The sequence below is a fragment of the Bombus vancouverensis genome, chromosome 13 (assembly GCF_051014615.1).
Source record: "Bombus vancouverensis nearcticus chromosome 13, iyBomVanc1_principal, whole genome shotgun sequence".
Classification (NCBI taxonomy): Eukaryota; Metazoa; Arthropoda; class Insecta; order Hymenoptera; family Apidae; genus Bombus; species Bombus vancouverensis.
The window spans coordinates 6,268,752-6,287,667 of record NC_134923.1 but is presented as its reverse complement, the minus strand read 5'-3'; the positions used below and the strand labels follow the sequence as shown (position 1 = coordinate 6,287,667).

Sequence of the window (18,916 nt, the reverse complement as noted above, 5' to 3'; positions counted from 1 at the left end):
TGCCGTATCAGAATATGTTTGCATTATCTGAATATCTTTGATCTCTCCGCGCGATGACAATAACTTTAGATTGTAGTTTAAATCTGCAGACGTTATATTCCAGGCTACGAAAGAAGACACAGTTTTTCACTCATTTATTTTTAATGTCAAGATGCATATCAGTTATATAAAAATACTGTTAGAAAACGATCGTTCGCATTGCGGTAGTTTTTAACGATCGGTTCGTTATAGTTTGACGATCGTTTGACGACGTTATAGTTTGATCGATTTGGATCGAAATCGTTATCATTCTTCTTGGTGAAAAAAGAGACAAAAGAATGTTCGCTAATCTTCATCTTTATTGTTACTGTGTAAATATGTAGGCACTGAACAAATAATGTTTCATAATTTGTTTACAAACATTTACATTTACTTTTTTTTGTTCAATCATTGAATATTCTCTGCGAGCAGCTTGGCCAACATTAGCCAAGACCGCTTTTAATCCATCTGCTCGACCTTTTAACATCCTTACGCGTAAATACCATTATCGTCTTTCAGCATTGTATGCACTCGACCCAATTTCTAATTACGATCTCAATATTTTTTATCAATATATATATATATATAATATATATATTTATATATATATATTTACTTTATTTTTTATGTATACTTTAATCTCTATCCGCTAATATAATGTTTTTCTAGTCTAAAAATTACCACGATTATTAAAGATAATATATACTCCTGGGAAATTATAATTAAAATAATAGTAAATATAATAATATGTCAAACATATATGTCCTGTGTCCATGTGTATGAATGTAAAAAAGAGGAAAGGAGATAGGTAGAACGATAAAGGAACAGGGAGAGAAAAAGGAAGGAATAAAGCAAGCTGTGGTTCGCGCAAGAAAAAGAATTACAGATAACGAACGCAAATTCTAAACTTTGGCTAATGAGAAATGATACTTCGTGGAAACGAGAATGCGATATCGCTCCATCGATCGATCGGTGGTATCCGTCATCGCATTCTCCGATGATTTTCAAAATATTTCTGTGTATACACAGTACTAATTAAATTAAACCAAATTGATGTAAACTTTGATAAGGAAAGAGAAAACAGAAAAAGGAGACAAATGGGCAGTGGAAGAGGAAGTTTTCTGTACGAAACGGATGCGTTACGAATGCGCATGCGCGTAACGCGCGCGTGTTGTATGTGTACGCGATGGTCGGGCATATGACGATAATTCGCCATCGGTAAAAGAGAAAAACAAAAATCTGATTTCGTTTCGTTTTGTATCTTTTTTTTTTTCTGTTTTTACTTTTCGATTCTTACGGACAGCAGAGAGAGAAAGAACGAGAACGCAGAACAGAGGGGTTTCGAACTGTTTTTATCGTCTAACCGTTTCAGCCTTTTCTTCGTGTCTCAGGTATAAAACTAAACGGGCGATGAAGCCTTCGTGTAAAACTATACTCATATACTTTGTCTTCTCTATTGTGCTTAAGTGTAACAACCTCTTTTGCTATACATGCGTGTTTTATTACATTTTGTTTTTCATTTTTTTTTTTTTTTACTTCTTCGTTATTCTCCTTGTATACACGTATACACTCGGGAATTTTCGTGTGTATTTGTAAAATTGACAGAGACTCGATTGCGTTGTTATACATGAGACACTGATAACGGCGATGCTGTTCTCTTAACAACGAAACGTAACGCTGGTTAATTTTAACCGACGATCGTTAATTTTAATACGCATTTAAATATCGTCGATTAAGAGTTCCTCATATACTTCTTTTCCCCCGGTTTTCTTTCTTTTTTTTTCTTTTTTGTTTATTTTCCTTTCATTTCTTCTATCTCGTTTGTATTTGTATTTTTTTTCTTTTTTTTAATGATCTTCGTACGTCGATGTCGCGGTGGTCCGTTTTGGAATAGCTATATAATTATTATAAATATATTCATATGTGTATTGTGTCTCTGCGTGCGCGTCCGTGCATACGCACGCGTACACGCTCTTTGTGCGTGCGGATGCACACGCGCGTACACGTATACAATAGGTCCATGCGTTTTTTTTTCTTTTTGTTAATGCGCGTGTAATGCAAATGTGTGTGACAGTGACATAGTGTATACTAGGAATGTACATAGTGTACGTAGATATAATTAGGTTGTGTATAAAACGATGATACATACTATATTCATTACTCGTTTATATCAAACGACACATAATTATGATATCAATTTTTTTAGTCTCATTGTACGATGCGCACGGCGATCGGGCATCGTTCGCCAATAATAGGCTAGTCTTGTCCTGTCTTCTCATACAATGTCGATGTACCCCGGCGATCTTGTCGACGGTTTACAAGGTCGCGCGGCGTGAGATTACCATTACAAGAACCTCCAAATGAATGGCCATCAGTCTTTGAGACGTACGATTTGGCATACGCGCGATCTCTTCGTTAAACGAAAGAAGATAATAAAGAAAATATATATATATATATATATTAAACGAATCGACGATTTCGTCTAATAATAATCGTAAGAAGATAATCGTTAACCGTCTTGGTGCCTAGAAACGAAGGATAAGAGACGCGATGCAAAGACGGGCAGAACAAAACGCGTGAAACGTTTCCTTTTTTTTCAAAAGCATTCATGGCACCAACAGGGTTAACAAAAGTCCCATTGTAATTTGTACTCTCGCGAAGAAGATTCGTTTTTAAAAAGAACATGATCGCATCTCGATTAGAATAAAAGAGAAAAGAGACGTTGCGAAAAAGAAAAAAGAAAAAAAAAAAAGACTAACGTTAAACTTGGTGTCCGTATGGACGGTAAAAAGAGTAGGTAATTTTTCCAAGGATCAATTGGCCGATAGAAAACAAAAATGAAACCGAAACAAAAAAATCAACGATCGGTTGAGAAAATTAAACAAACAAAAAGAAAAAAGAAATAGAAACATCGAACTCCTTTGTCTGATGAGTTTTTTTTTTTATCTTTCTTGACTTCCTTTTAAATTCGTTTGTTTCTTTTTGTTCAAAATGGCTCGATGTTGATCCTCAAAAACATGACCATCCATTCTGGACAATCCGCGTTGTTTATTAATATTAAATATTAATACTTCTAGTCGTATACTCTTGCTAGAGTAAAAATGGTCTTGTGCACCCCAGCTATGTTTCACCGGGACGTGCATAGGCAATACAAAGTGCTTCAGGCGCATATATTCTTGCGTTCTTGATATGCGATAGTACTAACCTAACAAAACTTGTCCTTACATTTCTCATTTGGTATGTCTTAGTCTTACTTTACTTAAAAAAGGAAATAGTAACAATAATAATAATAATAATAATATTAATAATAATATTAATAATAACATTAATAATAATATTAATAATAATATTAATAATAATGATGATGATGATGAAGATGATGATGATGACGACGACGATGATGATGATGATGATAATCAAATAATAATAATAATAATAATAATAATAATAATAATAATAATAATAATGATAATAATAGTAATAATAATAATGATGAACGACAGAGTAAGGGAGGGGATGAGGAAGAAAGAGATAGAGAGGATTGGAAAAGAGATTTAGAAAGATATATGAAATTCGAGGAGAGTTAAATTAATGAATGGGAGGATGAACAGATCTATATCATCGACGGTGTCCCATAGTTTACGAATAAAAATATCGAACGGTGCAAAGTTATCGTATAAAATTGATACTTATACGTGGTAAAATGGTCGGTTTAGAGCACTCGTAAAGTAATCAGAAAGATTATCCTCTGTTCTTGATTCTAACAGAGTTAAACAATACAATATATGTATATATATATATATATATATATATGTATACAATGTATATATATATATTTACTAAAAACAAAAAAGAAAAAGAGAAAAAAAAACAGAAAACGTAAAACAACTTGTTTTCATTTCGGAAAATACTAGTGATCCTCGTCGAACGTATAACGCTATTTCTCCGATGCTCATGGAGCAGTTAATCGTTTAAACATCATCTTTATCATTAATAGTCAGTCGATTTTAGAATTTCCTCTAGAGAAAAAGAGATATATATATATAATATTCTTTGCGTGCTCACGTCTCCACGCATTCGATCGCTCTATTTAACCTACGCTTCTGTATGTACACATTTCACAGTACCAGTTTTTTTTTTTTTTCGTTTCAATTCTCTCCTGGTCGCTAACCCTCCTCTATGACACTGTGTGTTCTTCCTGTGCGTCCGGCTTTTTTTTCCCACAAATTACACCATTTTTTCCTCTGGATTACTTTACAAGTACCCTCTCTGCATAAGTCCTCTCAACACAACTAAGTCTTATATCGTCGAAAAATATCATATCGAGAATACCTCTACTATACTATTACTTCTTACTTAGTGTTTTTGTTTGTTTGTTTGTTTGTTTTTTGTCGCCTTCAGCGGACAGGAATACTCATATCTTTTCCCAGTCGAAACGTCTCATGTAGTACAGTTTAAATCGTGCGCACATGCAACTTTGTTTTTTTCGCTCTTTTTCGCGTCTAGTTACGCGTAGACACGACGCCAACGAACAATTTGTTTTTGTTACGAGTTTAAACGCAAGCTTTTCGCAAGTGTCTCGCAAGTAGGTGCGCAACAACAAGGCATCATCGATCGATCGGCCCAAAATAGTCGCATCGATATACCTTTTTCTTTTTTCTTTCTTTTATCTTCCCCGTTCTTATTTCCATTCGTTTCTTTCATCCCCGCTTTTGCAAAGCAATACGGATTTGAATGCGATTGCACGACGCTAAAAACAGCATGTCCCTTCTTTGTTTCCCCATTTCTGCTTTGCTTTTTCTTCCCTTTAAAATAGCGATTAAACGCACACCTTGTGGCAAATAATATTAATTTCAGGTCTTACTATTGCACCGATATTTACAATGGACGTTATACGTGTATTTCCTTTTTAAGTGATATTTGATATCGATCAGCAATCATTGCTTATATAAAAGCCATTTAAGACGTCAACAACTTAATTTATATATACATAAAAAAAAAGAAAATAAAAAATTTAAAAAAGGAAACAAAAAAGGAGGAAAACGATAATATACTTAAACGAGGTTTCTAAAAAAATATCATATATATATATGATGCGATAAATTGTATATTCTGTCGTAAATACAAAGTGAGAAAGGGAGTCAGAGAGAGAGAGAAAGAGAGAAAGAGAGAGAGAGAGAAAGAGAGAGAAAGAGAGACAGAGAGGGAGAGGGAGAGGGAGAGACAGAAAGTGAGCGAAAGAAACTAGGAAAATAGAATTGTACCGTTTCCTCCTTAACGGATCGAATCCCGATTTTTCTAACGTTCTATATATTTAACGAGGATTCCTTTAGCAGAAGATCGTCCTTGAAAAGGCATGCCTTGAAATGTACAAATCAAACCGTTCGAAACAGAAAACACAAGTGCGAAATTCGTCATTGGCCGATATGCTTCGACAAAAAATGATATATGCTACAAATTATAATCTCGGCGAATCGCATCTGTAAAACATTTCTAACGCTCGAACGATTTAAGGCTCCCGTTGCAAAAGTGTATTTTCAATATACCGCTGAAATATACGCTCGTGCAATGTTTGTTTAAAACGACGATCGCACGAGAAACATCTATTCTCGAAGAACTGTCACTCTGGGATCGCTATACTGACGGGTCTACGGGTGAATAATATTGTCGCTCTTTACGTGCTACCATACAGACACATGCGGCAGAAAATAGTCTAGGCATTCTTTTCGCGATACACCCTACATCGTTATTCAAAAGGAACTTCGATTGAACTTTATTACACGTTTCTTTCTTTCTTTCTTTCTTTCTTTCATTCATCTCTTTTCTTCATTCTTTCTTTTTTGTGTGTTTTTCCCTTTCTTTTTAGTCCTAGTTTTTCTGTTTCTCATTTTGTTTGTTCCTTGTCACGAAGGCCAAACACGATCTCGATAATCGCTACTGACTTTGGATTTAAAGCGAACCAATTTTGAAGTAACGAAGAACCGTATCGCTAGGTACTAACTCTTAAGAAGGAATCGTTCTCTAGTTTCGACGCACTCTGTTCGTTTTACTCGGAAAATATATGCGGCAGGCGTTGCTCCCGTGCAACGGGATAGAATCGAACCGGATCCAAAGGCAGGACCACCGAACACAACAAGCCCTTCGCTTCGCAAGCTCCTTCGTCGAAAATAAGTCGACTCTGCATTCAATATATCCTTCGATATAACTCTCGCTAATAACGTTTTCTTTCTTTTTTGTTTCCTGTTTACTCGCGACAGTTTCGCCTGCTGTCGACGCAACTCCAACCTATGCCACGACGACGATCGTACACGCGAGATTGTCTAAAGCTACATTTTTGCTGGCGTGGGCTGGCGTGCGTGGAGCGTCAACGAACGGGCCAAGGCTGCGACGACGACGTCACGACGACAAATAATTATTAACACGGACAGCGCGACGCGTTTCACCTTCTTCTTCATCTTCATTTTCTTCTACTTCAAATGAAAATTCGTGAGGAAGCGAGTAAACACGTTCGAATAGAATCTGCGAGGGCACAGCTCGGATCTGTAGTTAGCGCTCGGTGCACGGGGATTCGCCGGTTGCAGATAAGGCCTGAATAGTTAGGGTTTGCTGTTGTCGTTGTTCAACGACAACGGATCGGTGATCTTTTGCTGTTGTTGTTGTTGCTGTTGTTGCGTCACCTCGCTAACAGCGCCGCCACTCATCAGTTTCGCGTTGTTGTTCTCCGTGTTCGAAACTTTCGCGTACTCCCGTTTGCGGGGCATGCCTTCTGTTTTCACGATCGTGATATCCGGGTTGTTTTCGAGCACCGAGGTCGCTGGCTTTGGGACGGGCGTTGGTACCTCGATGTAGCCGCCTCCCTCTCTCTTGATGGGAGTCGAGGTTGTCGGTGTCGCTGTCGTGGCCGCGTTCGCGTTGATCTTCTGCAGGATATCGTTCACCGACTCGTTGTTCTCCGGAGTCTCGTTGTTGCCGTCGATGGCACCCGACGCAACGCTCAAGTCACCGGCCAGCGAAATCCTGTCTGGACCCTGTAGCGTTGACAAATAGGTTGCCAACGTGTGGACGGTCACGTTAAGGAACTCGGCTGCACGGAACAACGTGATCTCTTTCCTTCGTAGTTTGGCTAACACTTCCGCTGGCCCAGGTTCTGACCAAAAGTCCCTTACTCTGTAACACATGTTTATTATCGTGATTATTTCAAGCTTAAATTCTTGCCCGTTAAAGTAATTGAAAGAAAAAGGGAGAAGACGAGGAGGAAGAAAAAGTCTGCTTCGAACACAGCAGCGTAAAAATGAAGCCGACGAAAGCAGGTTAATGCACGATTTCACCTAGCACGCGTCTCAAATTTATTCCCAGGAAAATTTCTGTTTTCTTTCCTCGTACCTTCGTGTTCGCGATTTTCACGATTCGAAATGAAAACTCTCTCGAAAGGTAAAGAGTTACGAGGTTACGAGCGTGCGCGCGCGCGCGCGCGCTCTCGCTTTAAATACGATGCATAAACGCGATACGGTCATAAAGCACGAAGAAAGCAGTAACCGGTCGCGACAAAGGCAATCAAAAACCGTCAAGTCTGTTCTCCATTACCTATACGGATGTTTAAGGCAACCATAACTGTCGCGATATCTGCCGTAGAGGGTTCCGTAAGACACGCCAAGTATCTCGGCAGCAGTCTTCATTTCCAGTTCTTTGCTCTTAATGGCATCCATAACGCGTCGCGTGAACGGCTCCTCCCAGAACTCTTGGCGGCGTCCCGTCGTCAGGTAATCGTTCATCTTCACGACGTCTCGGAATTGCTCGGGGATCGATAGGTTCGTGGCGTTGGAATTCGAGGGAGTGGTAGGCGCTGCAGCAAAATCAAACCACGTTAAATTCTTCGCGCCTACCGAACAGGACGCGCACCTCTGCATAGAACGTGTGTCTGTGTAGTATCATCCTCCGGAGTAACGCCTAATCGCGACTACTTTTGTTCGATCGACCAAGTCACGTACCTTTCTTTTCCTGGTCGGATGCGTTGTCATCCTTCGACATGTACGATAGCTGCAAAGCACGACGATACACACAGCTTGTTAAAATATCATCGTAGGGCGTTACCAAAGCGATCGTATATCAAGTATGTAATGAAAAAGAAAAAAGAAATGAAGAAGCTATCCTTACCACCGGCAGTGGCGTTTCGTTATTTTCATTCATCATCATTTCGTCGTCCCAACTCTCGTGGTCACCGCCCTCGCTCATCATTTCCTCCTGGGAAATCGAGAACGTTTGAAATACACGCGTCAAAGAGATAACCGCTATGTAACTGTCGATTGCGATCGATGTGATGGAGAGATTAATTCCGATACGCCTCAATCTTTTTACGATATTTTACGAAATATTAGTTTCTCTCTGTATTTGGATTCTACGTTCAATATGCTAATCGTTTCTTTATATCGTTGTTAATCAATTCTTAACCGCCGAGTCAAACGATCTTCATCGGTCGATGCTTAATTGTACGATAAATGGCTATCCATTTCAAAGCATAAAATATCTGTTACAAAATTCATAAGATGTGATGAAATTATCTTCCAATTATTTTTGGAAGAACGAAAGGCATGTCTGAGTCGGTATAAATATAAACAAAGAAAGGGAAAGACGAAGAACGTTTAGGATCGTTCAATCAACAGCGTGCGAAGATACTGGTTTGCAGTAACAAGGATCCAGCTCCAATATTTCAATTATATTTAGCAGAAGATAAAAAAAAAAAAGAAAATGTAGCTCTCGTATTCATATTTGAATATTAATCGATCGCGAAATTGTAGCACGTTCGAAAAAGTCCGTAATTTGATTTTGACTGACTTTACATTGATTTCTGTCGGTTTATTCGAATTACTGGAAAGCAGAGCTTTGCCTCCTTGTTCTAGCAGTCTCTTCGTTTCATGGACATATTACGATAAATGGAACGCTAAAATGAACCATACTTGACGTACATTTCCGGTGATACATGTGATTTTCGGTGTGAAAACGTCGTGAGCCGAGGGTGGGTCGTCCAGAGGTGGACGCCCTCTGCGTCTTTGTTTCGGAGGTGGTGGTTCGTCGGCGTCACCTTCCCTGAGGACCGTCTCGACACCTGGAGTCGCCGCGCCGGGACTGTGACCGCTGTTTCCTAGATCATTTTGCGTGGAATCGCTACGCCAGCTCACCTCGGCCAGGCCCTTGATATGCAAATCCTCCGCGGTTTTCAGCAGGGACGACAATCTCGTCTGAAACATCGACGCATAGCGATTTTAATCAATCCAGCAAACAGGAACGAATCCCATCTTCAAAAGATGCACAGCTTTCTTTGTCGAAGAGGAAAGCTGCTCTTTGTCGTTTAATACTTTCAGAGGTTGTCAGTCAGAGTTTTCGTCCGCGATTTCGATCGAGTTGGTAAAATTTCGAACCTTGTTTAAAGATATATTCAGAGAGTTGGTATCAAACACGCTTGTTTCTAAGAGTGGTACGTGCTTCAGGAGTTTCGCACCAATTTTCTGAAATGCCTTGTATGTATAGTAAAATAAAGAGACACGAAATCCGCGTAAGAAGAAGGGTACATGGTAGATATCCTCGATATTCTCCGACTAATCAAGGTAAGTAGAGTTCCCTCTCGTTTCGGCCGACGTTAAGCCTGAGTGGTTTAACCATTCCTGGCAAGAGTTACCAGCAGCAATATTTTTAACCGATCCGCTTTCAATATTTCCGCGGTGATTCCAAGAAACGAGCATAAATGGTATAATGTACGAAGCGCGTCGTTTCAGCGTTTTTGGCACGAGCTTCCACGTATTTTCTTGTTCTCGCGTGGAATGTTCTCGGAAGTTCCTTCGTCCAAGTCTACAGGGTAGCACGTCTACAGGGTGTGTCAGAAAATTGTTGTCGAACTTTAGGCTGATGCGAAGTGCAAACCGATCGACTTCCAAAATTCTAGTCGATTTTTTCAATTTCGTAAAATGGACACGGAATTCAGTTTCAGCAGGCTCGGAAAAATAAAACAATAGCGTTTGCCACATCATCGTTTTATCTTTGTTATTTAATTAACGGAATCGATCGATCTGGCTTCTGGACGAATTCTGAAATTTCCCACTCGATTTTCTGGAACACCCTTTACAGTACACAGATATAGGTATACGAGAGGAGTCGAACGCGGTAAGAAATTCGTCCAGCTGCAGAGCTAAGTAAATCTAATTACCTCTGCTCCGTTCGTTCTCGAAAAGCCGTAGGAAAAAGCGATCGCGCGGCACAAGTAAAAATTAGTAATTCCATTAATCCTGGCCGCTTCAATTTGCCCTGTCCGGGGCATACTCGTAGCAGCCGAATCTGTTCGATCGAAAGCCGGGATTCGAGGCAGCGAATAATGAATCGGATCGCCGCGGCTACGAGACAGAGAAGGAAAAATCCGATATAACGTTTTGTATCGGGCCAACTGGACGCCTCGCTGGAATAGGTCCGATTATTATTTGCCAATTTTCGCTGCGATAATAACAGAGCGACCGAGAGAATGCTAAATAATATGAGAACTTTCTACAAACGGTTCTCCGCGGCTTTCTATCAGCCACGAACGGAATTGGAAAAATGCTTATGTGGGTCAGCGTCTCCGGCAGCGGATAATGTGTATTTCAGAAACGACCGTCACCACCATAGGCGCCATTCCCGCTTTCGTTTCAGCTTGCCTGGCGCTGAAAAAAACACGCGCACGGCCCCGACCTCGCGCAAATCCGATCGACGACAGCCAAAGCTCATTTACCGACCACGATCGAACAACTTCGATGCGCCCCGCGTTCCACACGCCGTGCACAGATTTTCACCAGAGCCGGATTTTTGCAGGCAAAACGTGGCCAAGCCGGAGAAAGCTCTCGCGAACCCAACCGCCTCATCACGACTAGAAACACGGAAGAACGAGAACCCGTTGCTGTTGTCGGGATCCTCTTTCCAACCTGGATCCGATTCTTATCCAGCTACACGCGTTTCACCTCGCACGAGCACGAGACACGTGAAACGGTACACGTCCGTGTTTCTTCGGTATTCGATGGTACCTTGCTTTTCATAGGGACGATGTCGACGAGCAATTGAAATAGCAGAGAGAAATTAAGGTCCCGCGATAAGGTTGGGATTTCGAATGGAATTTATCGAGGAATTGGGTCAAATTTTCTACGCTTGCTTTTTCTTTCGGATTCTTTGTCCGACCTCTTACACCGAGAGAAACAGATACCATCGCTCGTAAGTGTGTTGTTAGGATTATTTACGACCCGGGCGTATTTTTTTATCGTTAGAAAATTTCTCGAGTTTGAAGGTGGAATGGAAGAGCCGTCATTTAGGTAGAAGGATTTTTTGGAAACATCGAATGAGCGTGTGAGATCAATTTTTGTCCGCATAGCGCTTTCTTAATTGCGTTTGTGAAAATATACAATCTCATTCTCCTTTTCTCAATCTCGTTATCTACTGTCTTGTTTCCTATCTCCTTGAATATTTTCATTAAATTAAAATAATTGAATAAATACAGAAATCAGATAGTTGCGTCAATGCTCAATTACCGCGAGTTTAGTAATTAAGTTGCGGATAATTAAAATGACGTAAGACACGCGCGTCGGTAGGAGCGAACGTGTTAACAGACCGGTGTGTCCATTGGTCGACGCCGGTTTATCGTTTCCCTACGAGTAGCGAGTAAACGATGCAGAGCAATGCCGTTTTCCACCGCGCGTGTTTCCCGTTTCTTGTCAAGCGATAGTTCAAACAACCAACGCACTTGCACACGAACATACACCGAGATTAAAATAGGATCGGCGTAGAATACGAAAAACCTGGTCGATCGTTAATTAGGCGGCGGTGTAATAGGACCATCGATTGGATTTTCATCGCGACGGTTTTCACCGATGACAAAGTGGTTCTTCTTCTCTTTTGTTCGATTACCACGCGGAGAGAAGAAGACGAGCACGAGAAGAAACGATTGACCGCGCTCGGCAAAACAAATTGCATCTTCGGGAGGATTTTTGCTCGCAGGGATTAATGGGAAGTTCGGGTCGCTTTGAAGCGCGGCATTCTCGAACCTCGAAGAGCCAGAAGTCTTCAATTATTAATAAATTGAGGCCAGCCGCGTTCCCGCGCCGTTCCCCGCGACATTTTTCCCTCCGTCAGCGGCATACAAGTGTCCTCGTAAATGTCCACGATGTAAATAAGTCGTCAATCGAGTCTGAAGAGAGGCGAAAGAGCTACGTTCCGCGGCCTTTATTTCTTTAATCAGTTTTCATTTGGAGCAGCGCCGCTCGTTGAAAAAGCCCGATCAACGTTTCACAAACGACTTCGTCCAACTCTCTTCCCGTGTACGATAAGCGTCCGGATATTTGGCCACGCTTGATCCATAGCAGCGGCCATACATCGGAACAGGTGTATTTTTACAAATCGATCAATGCTACTCAACGTCGATTCTTGAAATTAGTCGGAATATAGCGATGCTCGGTATCGTATCAACTGAAACATCTCGTAACGACGAAGTAAAAAATATTAAAAAAAGCTTCTCTCGTTCTATTAATTGGACGGCAGGGAATGATCGTTGGTAACGAAAAGAGGGCTGACTCGAATCGCAGTGGGCCAATTCGTGGCCATTTATCCGATCGATACGATTACATATTAAAAGATATATTTAGATGACGAAATGCTTTATAGTACTTACGTGATCAATGTTAATCTCTCCCTTGTACATGAACTCGACGAGCACTTTGATGTCTGAGAATTTCACGTCCCGCATTATCACAATGGGATCCTTCTCTTCGTACTGAGACAGGATCGTGTCGAAGTACGTGCTGCACGCTGATAGAACTACCTGCGAAAACAAAAGCGAAAGGGCGCGTTAATGAAGGGACTAAACGATCCGTCGAAAGTTTCGACGCTTGCAAATCGACCATTAAAACGAGGCAAACCGGTTACGCGCGCGGAACGTGACCGACAAACGCGTCCTTGACAAATATTCGAGTTCAATGGACAGGAGAATATGAAGAACGAAGAAAATTGAGGACCACAGCGAAAGTTAATTCATAGGTCCGGATAAGGGCACGCGACGCCGCGTCGCTCTTCATTAATTACCCCGAAAATTGGCACGCCGCACGTGAGCTGTTATTCCGCGCGCACACCGACATACGCTGGCATACACAGAGGTACGCACACGTAACGTACGTGAAAGCACACACATATATCCCCTCGTTCGTAAGTACCATGAAAGTATCATAAGTATTACGACAGAAAGTGTAATTAACATTAGAAATGACTAGGAAATTTAATTCGTTCGAGAGGCTTAACGCGTGTCGGATTTTTCTAACGGCATTTAAACTAAAAATCTGCCGAGATTAATTCGATACAAAATTATACAATTATTATAATTTACTGTATTGTTATAAATTTGGTAGAAAATAATCGCTTCTTCGATACTCTGGATCAATTGTACCGTTTCGTATGAAAGCAGCAGGTGTTCCGGTATCTATACTTATGAATGGGAGTGAACGTAAGATATACGCGGATACGCATACGTAGGAACGATGACGATGCCAATGAACAGATCACGGAGATGATCGAATTCTTAAGCGGCGCTTCCGAACAGTGCCGATAAAATATGTATTTCCGCTTGGACGCCCAAGCCAGCTATTATGCGCAGATCTGTCATGAAAGTCAATGAAGCACTCGACGAACAAGCTACTCTCTCGTTCTCTGACCGCCGTGATTTTTTTCTTAGAGCTAAAGCTTGTTACACACTTGCCTGAACTTAACGCTTTCCACTCGGATCCCTGGAAAGGAAAAAAAAAAAAAAAAGGAAAAAGAGAAGGAAACACGTGTTTCACGCTCAAGTTGCACACGTGCTCATCACGTAATATCTACCATGGCACGATACATCGTTGTGCACGTAGTTTTATTATCTATTCTCCGAAGGTTTAAGCCTCTCTGTTTAACATAAAATTAGAATTAAAATCAAAACGTACGATACGAGGCAGGATCTTTCGAGACTGAACTCGATCGTACGGAACACAGAACAGGACACGTTTCGGTCGACACGTTGGTGTTGATCTCTCCTAATTGAAGTGGAAACGGAGACAGGTGAACCGAGCTGTAGCGAACTGGAGCAATCTTAATAGATGAAACCGAATCGAAAGGGAACCGTGTTAAATTGAATCGAATCGATATCGAAAGCCTTGAGAACTGAAACGCGCTTGGATCTAGGTCACGGATCGGTTTAGACACGGAAACACAGCCAAGAATCAGCTTAAGATCGATTGGACGAGTGCGGAGCGGGCTTAAAGCGATTCAAGAACAGCTTCGCACGCCTACGTATTTAGCACCGTTGAACAACCGGTATTTCTGTCAATCGTAATTTTATTTGTTGACACGTCGTTTATAAACGACACATCCTCCGTCAGTATTCTGTCTACCGGTTCTATCGTAATTTTCTCGCGTCGCGTCGCTCTTTCCTTTTCTCGTACGTTAATCTGGTTATCGCGAAATATAGAAGATATAATCTTGTAAGCGATGTGTCGCTGGAAAAATTGATTTGCCAGTTTCAATTTAAAAGATCGCCATCCAGCTTTTCGCGTAACGAACGCACAACGCAGTGCTTAGTTTAAAAGATATCGATATCGCCATTATGTAGAATATAAATTGTTTTCAATCTGCGGAAAATTTATTACCCTCGCTGCCGTTCATTAACTTGTTTGTTGTCCGAGATTAAACCCGGTATATATCGTTTTCCATTCGACGATGCAAATCAGCCTGGCTTAGCCTAGATTTGTCACGTATCATCGATACTTTCAGACCTGTCAAACGCATTTAGCGCGTTTCATCGCGGATCATCCGCCAGCGCCGGGAAAAATTACTTTCTCCGGCGCTCTCGCAAGAAATCGATGCTTTTTCGATTCTCCCGCAGTTTCAAACGAACGAAACGTGCCTGGATGCAACAAGTCACGCGTTACAGGAAGAATACATTTCGTTCCGATTATCCTTGCAATTTCCCTCGGACTAGACGCGAAGATTCTTTCGAAATTCCACGTTCGAGAAATCACGACGAGTTACGCGAAAGATTCCTTAGAATCGGCGGAAACTATTTCGCTGCAAGTTTACATTTGCCTTTTTGCCGATAAAATGTTGCGTTATAAAAGCGGCGTATTAAAACTGTAACAAAGGTTAAAATGAATATTTTAAACGAAAGGAATTATTTCCAATCTGTTCTTTACTCGATCACGAGTTCTAATTGTCAACCGAACGGGACACGAGCGTACGTACGATTTTCCCTTCGAATTTGCATTTTATTTCGCGAAACGTAAACCCACCGTAAATCGTGTCCCCCTATGTTTTCTTTTTTTTACTGCTTCCTTTTTTTTTTCGTTCGCCTCTTTTCGCTTTCTCTTTGTCGCTCGAGCATGGTTTCTATCGACTCCCGTATACCAGAGCGTTCGCGTAATTCCTTGAAAATTATTCTGCGAAATAACAATAGAATTTTACATGCAAGTAAAAAGAGGCAACTGAATACGTATTAATTCGTACCACGGTGTATTGTTGCATCGCAAAAGCCCCCGTTTCGTTTTGGTTGCGAATTATTTATTCCTTAACCCTTTAACCGGGGCTATACAGGTGCGAGGGAGAGACAGAACGAGAGAGAGAAAGAGAATTATCATGAATATCCTCCTTCCCTTTTCTTCGTTTCTTTGTTGTTTGGATTTTCGTTTTTGTTCGCGGAAACAAATGTTTGCCAACTATGAGCCGCATTATGGTTAGAGCGACGTGTATTATCGAAAACGTTGTCTGACAATTCCGCGTATCAAATTGTCCGATTTTTCACAACGTGCCCGAAACAATTCAACCAATTGCAAACGTCGAATTTGATTGCCGGTTACAGAAAGAACGTCGGATATTGCGCTTTTCCCTGGAAATAATTGCTCAGTTAAAGCGTTAATCGTTTCATACATCAAACAATTTTCCGTCAAAAGGAACCTCGAATATCCTGGCCCGCTCTTTGAAAATTGTCATTGCAACATTGATCACTCCACACGCGCAAATCGTTTTTAATCATAACGAGCATCAAATATCCTATTATTCTCGGAGGGGGAAAAAAGGCATTTTGCGCTGGTATGTATCGAAATGAAAATCGGTACCAAAAATATCTACGTTCCAAGCTCGCGTTCGTAAACAATTAATTACTTCGTACCAAAGGATGTAGAAATCTGGTCTCCCTTGCACCATCGTTTGCCGACTAATATCGGTGAATTTACAAATTACACACTGTCTTTCACAATCTCGTAGTCCTTTGCGCGAAGTAAAGTAATCAGTTAACTCGAAGATTGCAAGGGAAGAATTTTTCGTTTTTTAATGCTTCTTATTTAGCTTACTTTCCTGTTTCTTTGTTTGTTTGTTTGTCTGTCCTTAGTGAAATTTGATAAGCGGGATTTCACTCATTTTGCCGACCAGCTAGAAAGCTAAAATTTCGAACACGCTTTCATTTCCAATGACAAGACAACATAATTTAAAAAAATTGACAACATTTTTTAATGGTTTTTATTTAGCTTACTTTTCCGCCTGTTTGTCCGAGTGGAATTTTTTAAAGCGAAATTTCACCCACTTACCGACCAACTAGAAAGCTTAACTTTGGAAACATGTTCATTTTTAATGCCAACACGATATACGATATAATACTTTTCGGTTTGTTTGTTTGTTTGTCTATCTGAGTGAAATTTCACTCACCTCGCGAACAGCTAGAAAGCTTAACTTTGGAAACATGCTCATTTTTGACGATAATACGATACAATTTAAAAAAAACTGACAAGTTTTTTTCCGCCTACCTCTCAGTTTGTTTGTTTGTCTGTCTGTCTCTGGGTGGAATTTTGTAAGCGAAATTTCACTCACTTCCCGAACAGCTAGAAAGCTAGAAATTTTAAAGATTAGAAAGCAAGGAATAAGATGCGCAAATTTCAAAAACTACAAAAGATTGGATTTTATTTTAAGACAACCTAGAAAGAAGAAAATAATTTTCCTAATCAGCTATCGTTGAATAAGTAATCGATCGTAATGATAATATACAGGGAAACCTGTATCACGTTGAACGTTTACGGTAACCTTACGCCAGGATTTCGCCCAATTGTTCAACTCGTATTATTAAAAATATAAACCTAGCGTGCTCGTGTTAGTTCAGCTCCAAAGTTTTCAGAATTTTTACGCTTTCAAAGACCCTCTATTTGATTAGATAAAAATCGCGGATTCGCGATTTCAGTGAAATACTCTTTCTACTTGGTAATCGTTAGGGAATTGTCATCCTTGGCATCGTTCGGAAATTCCTTTATCCGAAAACTTCATCCAAGAGAACGGAAGAGAGAACCAATTTACCGATGCTGGTACCTAACTCGTAATTTATGACTCGCAAAATTTTGTCGATGGTTACGCATTAATCGAACGCCACCTAAAAAAAGATTCTGGTGATAATTTTGTAAAAGACACTCGGTGTCAGATGGCATCGATAGATATTATCGACGGTTTAATAAAATTTCCGAACATTTGCTAGAAGAAGGACGTGGTAGGACGCAGACTGGTAGCAGGATCAAAGTATCGTGGAAAGGCCGGAGAAGCCGCGAAACATCTGGAAGCAGCTGCGTTTCTCGATTCGTCTGGCGCGCGGCGAGCGTATCGCGATCGCGGAAGAATAGTTTTTCCCATGGAAGGAGCCGAGGAACTCTCAGGTACGAAAGAGTGTCTGGCTCTCGGCCCCGCCCAGTCAATAGCCTGAATATTTAATGTTAGAAGTTCCGTATTGATTTTCGCGATTTTTACGTCTCCGCAAATAAGGCCGTAAAAGACCTTACGCCGCCGTGTCTGTTTCTTAGTGTACGTACGTATACAGTTTCCTTGCAAACGCACACACGTGTACACAAACGTGTACAACACAGGCGCAAACCTATACACAAACATTCACGCGCGCGTATAAACGCATATACACGAGCGCGAAGCAGATCAAGTGGGGAGGGGGGAGAGAAAGACCAAGAGAGAACGAGAGAGAAGAGAGAGAAGACAGAGAGAGAGAGAGAGAGAGAGACGCGCGTTACTTTTCAGTGCCAGCTATATAACGCTTTTTATTATGCCGAGCCGCTTTTATGGGGAAATACTGCGATGAAAAAAGAGGAAGACGTCGAGACGCGCGGGGGAGGAAGGAAAGGGCAGAAGAAGAAAGAAATTGCACTGCCCGGGTTTCATATCGAGTCATTACGATCCCCGGGCACTTTCACCCCCCTCCCCCTCTGCCGCCACGTCCCGACGTCGAACCCGCGCCTACCCACCCCACGCACCCACCCATCCCAGTTGCAGACCCCTCCTTACCCACCCCTCCTCATACCACCTCATCCCTCTTCGCCCTTCCTCGTTTCCGCCGCCCACGACGTCTTCTCTGACATTAAACTTTTTATCGTGCATAACGGGGTGCTTCGTCTTTCGCCCGGGAATATAAAAAAAAATAGCAATAAAAAATAAAAGAAAGAAAGAGAAAAGGAAGGAGAGAGGAGGATGGGTGGCCTGGAGAAAGGAAGGAGGAGGAGGAGGACGACGACGAGGAGGAGGAGGAGGAGGAGGAAGAGGAGGATGGGGTAGGAGGACAAGGGGTGGGTAGGAAAGAGGAGGACGAAAGGAGGATATAAATGGACGGGGCCGATGGTGAGCGACCCCTTCCTCGGAGACGGGGGTGCGCCGCGTCGAATTTGTCGATTCGCCGGTTTTCTCTCCCCGGCGTAAAAGCTTGGCAGACGCAATCGATTGTACCTACGTGTGCACACCCCCGTGGGGCTGACGCGGACCCGACCGAGGGGGGTGGTGGCAAAGAAGCACGGAATGATAGCCGACGTATCGTTGTTGATGTTAACGCTGCCTTACGGTTATT

The 18,916-nt window shown here is 41.4% G+C and overlaps 1 protein-coding gene across 3 annotated transcripts in view; it reads right to left on the bottom strand.

Annotated features, from left to right (window-relative positions):
- Window positions 1–320: 320 nt before the first annotated feature.
- Window positions 321–18,916, bottom strand: part of LOC117162151 (uncharacterized) — an 81,339-nt gene continuing 62,743 nt past the window's right edge. For all 3 annotated transcript variants that reach the window (XM_076623599.1, XM_033344056.2, XM_076623598.1), the window contains 6 exons: window positions 12,695–12,844; window positions 8,982–9,254; window positions 8,173–8,259; window positions 8,007–8,055; window positions 7,603–7,861; window positions 321–7,185 (listed from right to left, as the gene is read on the bottom strand). In XM_076623599.1, coding sequence (XP_076479714.1) covers window positions 6,615–7,185; window positions 7,603–7,861; window positions 8,007–8,055; window positions 8,173–8,259; window positions 8,982–9,254; window positions 12,695–12,844 — 1,389 coding nt within the window. In that variant the 3' untranslated portion in view covers window positions 321–6,614. The remainder of the gene's footprint in view (window positions 7,186–7,602; window positions 7,862–8,006; window positions 8,056–8,172; window positions 8,260–8,981; window positions 9,255–12,694; window positions 12,845–18,916) is intronic.